Here is an 11530-nt window from a genome sequence, read left to right as displayed (position 1 = left end):
TGGGCAAATCGCGGCTGCGGCCAACATGGCGGGAACTTGCATCACGTGCCAGTCAGCTGTACTTTATGCCCCGAACCCAGATAACCTCTCCAAGTAGTTAAACGAAATCCCCTCTCTTTACTTTCGTCGCAAGTAGAAAAGGCGTGCGTATGAAATCTAAATCCGACAGCACGTCTCATTCCGTGTTCACGAGCATCGATCGTACTCGCATCGTACGTCGTACGACGAATCGAGAAAAGTTATTTGTGTATACCGTGTAAAACAGGAGCACCTGTCGCCAACAGGATTTACTTTCGGCGCGGGTGAATTTAACTTGAGATTCAAACTGTCAGCACACGGAGGAATGCAAAAGGACTGTCGAGATTGTTTGGGTATCCGGTACCGCATTAACACCCTGGACCAGACCTGGAAGTGGTTGCATCAGACTATCGCCCTGCACGACTACCTGATTTCCGTCACCGCGAGCCAAACCAACGTTTCCAAGCGTTTCCATCAATAGAGGTCGTCATATATCGACCGTTAAGCCAAGACTGATTTTACACGTGGCACGAAGTGCAAAACAACTTTAAAAACCTCACGATCTTAGACTAAGATTGATATATAAACAGCAGAAGTTACGTCACGGTGACCTTAACCAGGTAGTCCGCAGTCAATCGACCGTTCGTCAACCAGAGAGTTCCGTTCTTTCATACGCCAAGCAATGTCTCTATCCGTTAGACTGATTCTCGCCAGACGGTGCATGCCCTGTCTCGATGGCATCCGGCGAGTCGTCAGACATGCATCGACTTATACCACGAACGAGGACATCGATCCGATCAAGAAGTCGGTATTCATCTCGCAATCCACGGACGTGTCTGTCAATTTGGCGCTGGAGCACTGGCTGTATCGCAACCTCGACCTCTCTAAACACCACGTACTGCTCCTTTGGAGAAACGATCCGTGCGTAGTGTTCGGTCGTCATCAGAATCCCTGGCTCGAGTGTAACATTCATGTGGCTGAAAAGGAAAACATTGTTTTGATACGACGAAATAGCGGTGGCGGTACCGTTTATCACGACAGAGGCAACCTCAATTTGTCATTCTTCACGCCGAAACAAAGATACGATCGGAAGTATAATCTCAATATCATCAAAACCGCCTTGTTCCGACAATGGGGCTTAAAGAGCGAGATCAACGAACGTGACGATATTATAGTCGACGGAGATTACAAGGTAATAATGTTTAATGTAATTTATTAGAGAATCTTATTCGCATCCGCGAAATATAATTTAAATATTTTTACTAATTATTTAATTAAATGATAATTATATTAAATTTATATATAACACGATCAATAGATGTATAGTCAATAACATTATATAATTAACACGATAACGAAACATTTCAATACGAATGATGTAACGCTCTTTAAATGTATTTATGTGATTCTAAAAATAGATTTTCGTTACAAAATATTGTAATTCGCTCACTCTAAATTTATTTCTGTGATTCTAAAAATAGATCTTGCTTACAAAATATTGTAATTTGTTCACTCTAAATTTATTTGTAAATTGCAAATTGTTTCCGAATGTACGATCTTTTTCTTTTAAGTGAATTTCAGAAATTCATAAAATTAATTTCTCACGTTTATTTTGTTTTAACTACATAATTTTTCGTATTACTATGTGTAGGTATCCGGAACGGCTGCAAAGTTAGGACAATCGAATGCTTATCATCATTGCACGCTTTTAGTTAACGTGAATAAAATCAATCTGAGTTCTGCTCTTGCAAAAAAAGAGGTAAGATTTTCTTTAATATGACCGACACACATGCATATACAGGGTGTCCCACCAAAAGTAGCTATCCTCTTTTATTTTTTAAATTAAAGAAGATAAGACTTGAAATATCGCGGGCGACGTCTATTCATTTTCGGCTCTGCGATATGGCCAACTTCGGCCACAACCCACAACGCAGGGTAAAAAGTGAAAAGGTAGACGTCGCCCACGATATTTCAAATCGATAAAACTCATATAATATGTAAAATATTTACATTACATCATACATTGTTGTATTCGTTTCAAATAGCGCTACAATTTTTATCATATCGAAATATTCACATTATATTATAAAAAAATTATGCATATCTCTCCGTTCGTTAACACAGAGCTTTTGGAAGCAACTATTATGCTCACAATAGAATTCAGTTTGATATATAATTATTATGGTCTATCTCTTTTAGTTTAAAAGATAAAAGGGGGTGGCCACTTTTGGTGGGACACCCTGTATATGCTTTTTAAATATATATGTGTACGTACGTCATGAAAGACACAATTTTGCCAGACAATGATAGCGCGGTGGTATATGAATATCGCGCTATTGTTTTCAAAAGATAATGTGATGTATAAATATGAAAAGAAAAAAAATTAATGAAATAAATAATGTATTTTTTCAGAATGGTATCATTACGAATGCGACGACTTCTACGCGTTCAATAATAAAAAATTTATCCGATATAAATCGAAATATCCAAGTGGATAAACTTATATCCGCTATTGGCTGGGAATATATGCGTACGAAAGCTCTTGTTCTCGAAGACGCGAGATATGATCTTGTTCAGCAACAGAAAGGCTTCCAGTATGTCAACCCAACCGAAGATTGGTTTCCTGGTATGTATCGAAAAAATGACTCTTATTATTCGAAAAATATATCAAATAGAAAATATGATTAATTTTTTTTAACAATTTTAGAAATCTTGCTATTACGATTATTAAAAATAAGATATTTATATCTAAAATTAGCTAATAACAGATTAAAATATTTTTATAAAATGGAATTATATATATACAGGAATTGACAAGATTATCAGCGAGTTTCGTTCCTGGGATTGGAATTTCGGCAAGACGCCGAAGTTTACAGTTATCCGTGAGCTCGATGTTCCCACTCATGATGGTAAAATGCATCGCTTAAATTTAAAATTAGAGATACAGAACGGTATCGTAGAGGAAATCAGAATGACCTTGCCCGCTGGATTAGTATCAGCCGACATTAATCAAGATGCAAGTGCGCATCTTGATCTTCATGTGATTAGCAATCTTCGTGGTACAAGATACAACCATGAAGTAACAGAAAATATAATTACTGAGATTGGTGGCAAGATCGTTACATTAAACACGAGCCAAAGCGTAGATGATAACAATGTAAGGAGATTTGACGAGGCTACGTTACAATGACCCGAAACTTCGGATAACCACACTGTCTAAAGTTTTATTGTGTTCAAAAATAAAAATAATTATACAGGGTGTCGACAAGTAAGTGACCAAACGAAAGGTGGAGGTAGATTAGATCAAACTGAAAAGAAAAGTTCTGTACCATTTTTTTATATAACGCTTAATAAAGGAGTTATTATTGAGTGAAGTCTGGCCCATCAGCGTCGATTTTTAGCCGGACGCACGCACACTACCAGGCGCGCGGCTAAAGATCGGCGCTAATTGGACAGACTTAATCAATAATAACTCCTTTATTAAGCGTTATAAAAAAAATGGTTCAGGACTTTTTTGGTATATACATATATGTATATAAATGTGTGTGTGTGTGTGTATATATATCATACTTTCAATGATGTCAACAGAAAGAATCATACGTATAATGTTTTACATTCTTAATAAATGAACAATGCATTGATATGATAACTGTATATTACTGAATAAAAACTTTTTAAATTTTTTCCTGTGTGTATAAAATACTATATACACATAATACGTAATATGTACATATATAATACAATGTATATAATTTTAAGAACTATATATATATATATATATATAGTTCTTAAAATTATATACATTGTATTATATATGTACATATTACGTATTATGTGTATATAGTATTTTATACACACAGGAAAAAATTTAAAAAGTTTTTATTCAGTAATATACAGTTATCATATCAATGCATTGTTCATTTATTAAGAATGTAAAACATTATACGTATGATTCTTTCTGTTGACATCATTGAAAGTATGATATATATACACACACACACACACACATTTATATACATATATGTATATACCAATCAATTGATTGCATTATTATAATGAGTTAAGCTTATTATATAAACGCAATATATTTTTTAATTGGAACTCTTGTATTAATTCGCCGATTGGCATATAAAAACAATCTAAATTATTATTTATTTATCTTTTTTATTTTTTTATTTCTTTTTTTAGTTCTAATGGAAAGTCTGAAATAACATCTGTTGCATTAACATGTATCAAACTCTTTCTCGAAACTTAAACTCTTCAAACTAATTTTATGTGTGTATTAATCTATTAAATCTATTAAATACATAACTTATAATTTAGAAAAGAATTTATATTTTATCTCACCAAATCATACTTTGCTAAATATTCTTTCGTAAGCAATATGATAGACGAATACTGTCAACATTCTACATTTATGTACCAACGTCGTTTTATAAATCGATAATATTATAACGTTATACTTACAACCTAATTATATCCTGTACTGTTTGTGGCATTATTATTTAAGTTTGTTGTAACGGGTGGATTACGATAAAGCCCCGGTCGCAGCATGACTTCACGATATGGTGGCGGTGGAGTACCAGGACAAGATATCGTATCTTCGTGGAAGACAGAATCTTCAAACTGCCATAAACTTTGCAGTAACGAAATTCTTTGAGCATCGTTGTTTCTTCGCCGGCGATAGCCACGGCAGCAAGATATCTTCCTTGTGAGCCAAATATAGCACGTAAACATGCCACAGGCGCTACCAAGTAAAAATCCAAGTACCAAGAACCAATACGGCGATATAGCATTTAATGTTTTCGTAAAATTCGCCTTGTTTGTCGCATTAACACAAGTAGTCGTATTTTTGTATATGGGTGTAAATTCAGGATACTTCTTTGTCGTTATCATGTTTTTTTTAATGTTTGAATCTAAAGTTATCGAGGGACGATGCTTCTCATGTTTTATCTGTGGCTTGTAAACAATCATTTTCTCAAATTTCTTTGGCTCTAAATTTTTTGTACATATTGGATAATATTGTATATTCCTATGGGCCAAATATATCTGCAGATCTCGCATAAGTTTATTACAAGACCAGGGATTCCTGAAAAAAAAAGAAGCACTGCACATACAGAACATACAAACATATCAATCTCATTGCAATATAATATTTCGTTTCTAAACATTTTTTGAAAAATTACAGGTATAGTAATATATTATATAAAAATAAATTTTATAAAAATTGTGAATATTAGATTTCTCGTCGTCTCACCCCTCTATTGATAACATTCGTAAAAATTGCAATTTGTCCAAGACATTACTGCCCAATTGAATCATCAAGTTATTTGAAAGATCAAGATTACGAAGATGCGAGAGTCCGATAAACGCATCCATCGATATATAGCTAATTTGACAGGAACTCAGAATTAAATCCTATGCAAAAAAAATAAAATTTAAGTTAAATAAAAATATATGTATATCTTTTTTATAGCATTGAATTAGAATATTTTTGTTATTACCGTGAGCCAAGAACACTTCAACTTTGGTACATGAGAGTTGAAATTATTTTTTGACAATCGGAGAATTCGCAAATTCTTTGCTGATATAAAAATATCTGACAAAAGGTAATAAAGATGATTCTGGGATAAATCGAGAACTGTCAATTCAGATAATCCATCGAAAGCGTTTAAGCCAATTTCACTAATTGCATTCGTAGAAAGATTAAGATATTTAAGTTTTAATAATCCTGCATCCTAAAATAAATAAGAAATGTTATGTTATATCTGTATAAACAATCAACGGGCAATATTCGGGAATTAAAGTGTTTATCTGAAAATTTTAACTAAAACTTCGACTCTTTGATACACTTACATATATATCATATATATATATGTATATGTATATAAATTTATTAATTAAAAGTATATTGAAAATTTTATAATTATGTAAAGGTCTAAAAGTATGCGTAAAAATAAAAATTAGAACTGAATTCTAGGATTATAAATAACGAAAATAGATGTCCAGCAGTTTTCTAACGAAAAACCCGGTCTAAATTCGTATCCAAATTCATTAATCTTTAAAAAATATTGTAAATAATTGTATCAGAGAGAGAAAGAGAGAGAGAGAGAGAGAAAGGTATTTTAAGTTATTTTACTAGATTTATCATGTTCTATATTCAATCTTTATTATATCTATATTCAATCGTGATGAATGAGTTCGAGAGGAATAGATGGGTCTTTTGGTAAATACCAGTTGAATATAATGTACGAAAAATACGCTTGTGTGCATATATATACTCACCGCTAGTTCATAATTATTTAAAATAGATATCGAATTATTCGACAAATCCAAAGCTTGCACGGTGCTGGGCGCACCTGTATGAATGCTATAAAGATGGCGTCCAACACAAGAGGCGTATTGCAATCCGTACCAAATATCGCAGTCGCACAACAATGAGCATTTTCCGGATGAATGCACCGAATCACCAATTACAACTACTTGGAAGACGAGAGCAGTAAATAAGGTTCTAATTATTTTACGTGTCATGGCGAGCCGCTCAAATTGTACGGAGAATGTAAAGGCGATAATTTCGACGTATCATCATTGATATCTGACAATTTTGCGCTTGATAGACATCGTTGATGCGTCACGAGGCACGAAACTGCCGTGCACTGGCATAATCTTATCTCGCCAACGTGTACGACAAAGCGATATATGTGTATTGCGACGCGTCATACTGTCATCATTATCCTTTTCTTTACCTTGTATATATGTTTTCTAGGAATTTACAAGAGTTGATCTGCGAAGGGTGCCTGATCCAAGAAAACGGCTGGGCCTGACCCAGGAAAAAGCTGGACAGAACATATTCTATAGGATTTAAAAGGTTTTATGGATTTTACTTTAGACTATAGCCTGACTATAAATGTTCTCTTTAGCAGAGAATTTTCTATACACTTTTAAATATATATCTCTCTCGTCGAACTTTTTAATTACAATTTCTGTAAACTTGATAGAGTACGTTTGATGTGATATATCCTATTATAATATAAGAGAGAGAGCCGTTTTCCTCTAAAAAAATACTTTACCGCAAACCGAAAGAAAGAACCGCGATAAATTTGTCCGGCCCACTGAAAAATATTTTTCTCCGGTTAAGAAATATTCTTCCAGTTTTAACGGAACAGTCAAGTTTTGAAATACAGTAAAGTTTGCCAACTTATCAAATGGAAAATGGCTGAGTTAAAGTTACATTATTATTTCTCTTTTGCCGTTTCAGTATAAATAACTTTGTCAGTAATTTGGAGAAAAAATACAAAGAAAAGGAAAGCTTAATTTTTTTATTCAGCAATTTTTCGGTTACATCTATGTCTTAACTGTAGTTGTTTTTATTATTTGTTAATACAATAACCGATTTGTACGAAAGAAGACACGAGGAAAATATGACCTCTATTTGCAAAATTAATTTTTGTTAAACTTTTGCAATTTTATTTATTGATTTGATAATCGTAACACGATATTCATCAACTTAAGGAATAATGTGTTATATGTCAAAACATTGACAAAAGCATGAAAATTTCGTAGATTGTTCTACTACTTCTGAGTATCTGTGCAAAATCTGAGCACACAGTTCTCTTAACGGTTTGGAAATTATTTAAGTTTAAAGTTAATATTGATTCTTATAGAAAATCACATATTGGAGCACTTATTGATAAATTTGACAAGAAAAAACATTGTCAATGAAATAAAAATTTTCACATATATTAAGAAAATTCTAATAAATATTTGTGTAAAACTTCATTTAGATCCGCTTATTCGTTTAAAAGTTATTTACTAAAAATTGTAGAAAAATATTATCTGTCTCTTTCTCTCTTTCTTTCTGCAACTTATTCGTGTTTTTTTTTCTTGCAGTTAATTTCAGGGGTACTCACGATCAAAAGTTTGTATTATAAATTATGAAAAATATTAATTACAACTATTTTCTTTTACGAAGACGTTAAAAACCATATTATTTTGTGATACTTTAATTCTTTTTATAATTCTGATTTATTTATTTGATTTTTCAAACGGTATAAACGTAAGAAATATGTTTTGTTTTTCAATTTTGATAGTTTTTTGCTACTATTGTACAGCCAAAATATTTTTAATTTGAGAGAAATAGAGAAAGAGACAGAGAAAGATATGTACATATATAGTCTGTATAAGAAACTTTATGAAACAAATTAGTGCTTTCCCAGACAGCACAAGAAGGCCAAAAGATAATTTAAAAATATCTACAGGACAATAAGAGGTCTTCAAATCGTCTTTCAGGCGTTTTTTAGAGACATGTGCTGTTTGGGTTGTTGTGGCCTTCAATTATAGTCTATGATTTTGAAATATTCTTTTTGTATATCTGTACTTTCCACGGCCTGTAGCTAATATTACTCCATGGCTTTCACGATAAAAAATAATTTCGTTTTCTTTTATTTATTTATTTACCAAATCAAACGTAAGAGAAGCTAAAACGCACCACGTTTCCAAAAATATATACATATATAAACAACTTGTGATGTTATCGAATCCGATTTATTGCAGTGATGCGGAATTTAAATGAATCACGCTCGCTAACAATAAGAATCAACAGAGACATATCGGGATAATGGATCGCGACGCGTTAACGGGAACGACGAGAGTCATCGGGGCTTTCGGTAAACGACGCTCATTACCCTTTGGCACGTCTTCCGTACTTATAATGAGGGTCAGCGGTTACCGAGCTAACCAGCGAGGTGCGCATATTGCGCAACGCGTCCACGGAAATAAATCTAGGATAGGCTGCTGGGAACGCGCGCGTGGACCCGTTGCCTTCTATTTCGCCGGTTCGCCTTCTCCTCCTCCGCGTTCCCCTTTCTCCCTATCCTCCCCCTTCCCCCTTCACCCCCATCACCCATCGTAACATCTTCCGGCCATTTTCATCGCGCGTCCTCCGCGACGCCATGGCGATCAACGCCGGGGAAAGCTTCACCTTTGGCGACCAACGCCGGGCGGAGGACGATGATCGATTGACCCGACCAGAGAGGTCACGAATTAACCCGTCATTAATAATCCGTCTTCGTTCTCCGGGACTCTTCGCGCCCGACAGACGCACAACGTTCATCGGGTCGTCTCGATTGAGGAAAAATGCGTTTACTACGCATCGGAGTACGCGCGACGCCGGGAACGACGACGTGCTGTGTCTGTTGCCGTTCTGTTGGTGTCGTCGCACACAGCTGTCGCAGATAGTCCACTCTCTCGCGTTTCGTCACTGGCGCCCTCAGCTGACGCGGCGCGTCCCCTCGGCTCTTTACGTCGCCGGCCTGCGACCTACGACTCGCCGCATACATATGCATATCTCTCTGAGCGTCCACGCGCTTCGATTATCTCGCATTTAACGTGAAACGATGAAAAAGATTATGAGATGTATACGCGCGACAAGCGACGCGTACGATTCGTACGACGTGCACGCACACGCGAAAGGTGAGAGCTTTTGCAAAAATGTCTACCGCTGGCAACGCTTCGGTCTCGAAGCGTTCCCACTCGCCAGACCCTCCACTCGCCGCGTGTCGTCATCGAGCGACTCAGCTGACGCAAAATGGCCGATCGACGCTGACAGCTGAAGCAGAAAGCACGATTTTATCTGCAGGAACGCGACGCGGAGCGCGATCGGCATCGTTTCGTCGCACGATACGCGTATCGTCGATCTCTCGTAGCGGCGCTTCGACGAAATACGACGTATTTCGCGAGAAATACGATACAGTATGGTATCGAGGGATCGATGGGAGCGTCTCGCGAAGCGAGATGCTTTGCCGAGCGGCCGGCCCCGGCCACTCGTATCGTTTCGTCACCGACATTCTCAGCTGACGGCGAAACAACCGCCTGGGCTGTTATTTTCCGTAACAGCTGATCGCCGCTCCGTGACGCGAGTTCGCTAAAAAACTGCGCATACTTTCATCCGTTCGTCGAAATTCGATTCCGAAAATCGATCATGAAGCATCTCGCGTCGAGTATTCGTGCGAGAGATACGCGCATAAAGTCGGCGTCGCTTCGCAGAAACGCCGGGAACGCGCCGAGTACGCACGACGGAGCAGGGCGGTGGAGAGGTGAGGGGAAGGGGTGACCGGTAGCGAGACAGGAGGGGGGGGGGCGGGAAACGGAGTGGAGCGTCTCGTCGAGCAGGCGCTCTTTGCCTAAGCGCTCTAGCCTGCGATTTTTTCCCGTTTCTCTCGTTGTCCGGGCGGAGGGCCAATCGGAGTAAGTAGGTCAGAGCGAGCGGCCAATGGGCGCTCGAGGCCGGGTCACGTGGCTTTGTTGTTATCTATCAGCTGTTTTTCCCGGACGGGCGGGCGGCCGGCCGGCGCAGTGAAAGCCGCTTGGCAGTCTGTCCTCTCAGTCCCTCCCGGTCGCTCAGCTGTGCATCACATGTCGGGTAGCGCGAGTCCTTCTACCGTACGGATCACTGTTAAACGTACGATCGCGACCCGGCTTAGCCGTCGTCTAGTTTCGATTTACCGTCTATCATCGGCGCGCGTCAGCCCCGTATTATTATGCTGTCAGTCAACGTGTCCACGTCAACGCATCGTCACGAATCGATCACGAAGTGCCTCGAATATGCGGACGGCGTGACGAACGCGGGCGACGGTGCACGCCGCTTTGTTGATACGCTGAGTTCTGTGTTCAGGCCGCGGAGGCCACCGCGTCTCTCCAGCGTCTAGAGAGTCCCGCGACTCCCTTTTCCCCTCCCCGCGCAAATTTAAACTGCCACCGCCGCCGGCGGCAGGCATACATCCGTGTGATCCGTGTGCGTGACGAAAAGTTGGACGGTACGATGACCTAAAGCGGGATAGAGGGTGAGAGAGCGAGAGGGAGAGAGAGAGAGAGAGCGATAAAGCGAGCGTTCTCTTGTGAAATTTAAAACGTGGTGGTCGAGTGACATCCTCATCGCTCGCTCGTGACAGCCAGCCGGCGTCCTTTCGGGGGTGCGCGTGTTATCCTCGCACTCCTTGAAACTTCGAACTTTCGCACCGTCCTTGCACGCGTGCTCTCGTATCCGGTGTGACTCTATGGATCCGCGAGTGTGTCGTGCTCCTCGTGTCGGCGTCGCGAACGATCATCCCTTCGAACACTGTTGAACGGAGAGAGTGCTCCGCGTGTTTCGCAAAGTGGACACGGAAGGAACGAACGGTGTATGTACATCACGTCGCGCGTCTATCCAAGTGCCACGCGCAACAGGACACTCCGCGCGAGAGTGAACACGATCGATCCGTCTATCGATTATCGCAACACGCGAGAGAGCAGCGCATATAATACACACGTGACACACAGGCACCCCGACCGAGTGATATCGCGTCATCGGCAGAAGCTGCGAATAATGTCGACGGGCAAGAGGCTGGCGAAGCGCAGCATAATCGGCACCAGGGTGTGCGCTCCCGGCGAGGATGGCAAGTACTACAGCGGCGCCATTTACGCCGTGAAGACGCCGCAGACAGCCTCCGCCGAGTCGCCGCCGGGCCAGAAGAGC

At 39.1% G+C, this 11530-nt stretch overlaps 3 protein-coding genes across 3 annotated transcripts in view; 2 read left to right on the top strand and 1 right to left on the bottom strand.

Moving 5' to 3' along the window:
• Window positions 1-495: 495 nt before the first annotated feature.
• LOC115245446 (lipoyltransferase 1, mitochondrial) lies at window positions 496-3258 on the top strand. Its single transcript, XM_029823756.1, has 4 exons — window positions 496-1210; window positions 1670-1777; window positions 2431-2644; window positions 2826-3258. The coding sequence occupies exons 1-4, from the start codon at window positions 701-703 to the stop codon at window positions 3206-3208; spliced, it is 1215 nt and encodes a 404-aa protein (XP_029679616.1). The 5' UTR covers window positions 496-700; the 3' UTR covers window positions 3209-3258.
• A 623-nt stretch (window positions 3259-3881) lies between these two features.
• On the bottom strand, window positions 3882-7092 carry LOC115245445 (leucine-rich repeat-containing protein 17-like). The gene is made up of 4 exons (XM_029823755.1): window positions 6304-7092; window positions 5523-5756; window positions 5276-5436; window positions 3882-5107 (listed from the first exon to the last, which is right to left on the bottom strand). The coding sequence occupies exons 1-4, from the start codon at window positions 6547-6549 to the stop codon at window positions 4489-4491; spliced, it is 1260 nt and encodes a 419-aa protein (XP_029679615.1). The 5' UTR covers window positions 6550-7092; the 3' UTR covers window positions 3882-4488.
• A 3197-nt stretch (window positions 7093-10289) lies between these two features.
• Window positions 10290-11530, top strand: part of LOC115245506 (zinc finger protein 704-like) — a 97549-nt gene continuing 96308 nt past the window's right edge. The window contains exon 1 of the mRNA XM_029823869.1: window positions 10290-11530. Within this exon, the coding sequence (XP_029679729.1) occupies window positions 11198-11530 (333 nt within the window). The 5' untranslated portion in view covers window positions 10290-11197.

Source organism: Formica exsecta, unplaced genomic scaffold, assembly GCF_003651465.1.
Source record: "Formica exsecta isolate Colony F162 unplaced genomic scaffold, ASM365146v1 scaffold98, whole genome shotgun sequence".
Taxonomy (NCBI): Eukaryota; Metazoa; Arthropoda; class Insecta; order Hymenoptera; family Formicidae; genus Formica; species Formica exsecta.
The sequence above is the reverse complement of the archived record's forward strand: the minus strand, read 5'-3'. Positions and strand labels throughout refer to the sequence as shown.

Excerpts from the sequence above, each read along its gene's own strand:
- LOC115245446 (XM_029823756.1), top strand. The coding sequence starts at position 701 with ATGTCTCTATCCGTTAGACTGATTCTCGCCAGACGGTGCATGCCCTGT. Across the intron at positions 1,211-1,669 it reads TAGTCGACGGAGATTACAAG|GTATCCGGAACGGCTGCAAA; the intron begins GTAATAATGTTT and ends TACTATGTGTAG. Across the intron at positions 1,778-2,430 it reads CTGCTCTTGCAAAAAAAGAG|AATGGTATCATTACGAATGC; the intron begins GTAAGATTTTCT and ends GTATTTTTTCAG.
- LOC115245445 (XM_029823755.1), bottom strand. The coding sequence starts at position 6,549 with ATGACACGTAAAATAATTAGAACCTTATTTACTGCTCTCGTCTTCCAA. Across the intron at positions 5,757-6,303 it reads TAAATAATTATGAACTAGCG|GATGCAGGATTATTAAAACT; the intron begins GTGAGTATATAT and ends TATTTATTTTAG. Across the intron at positions 5,108-5,275 it reads CGAATGTTATCAATAGAGGG|GAATCCCTGGTCTTGTAATA; the intron begins GTGAGACGACGA and ends TTTTTTTTTCAG.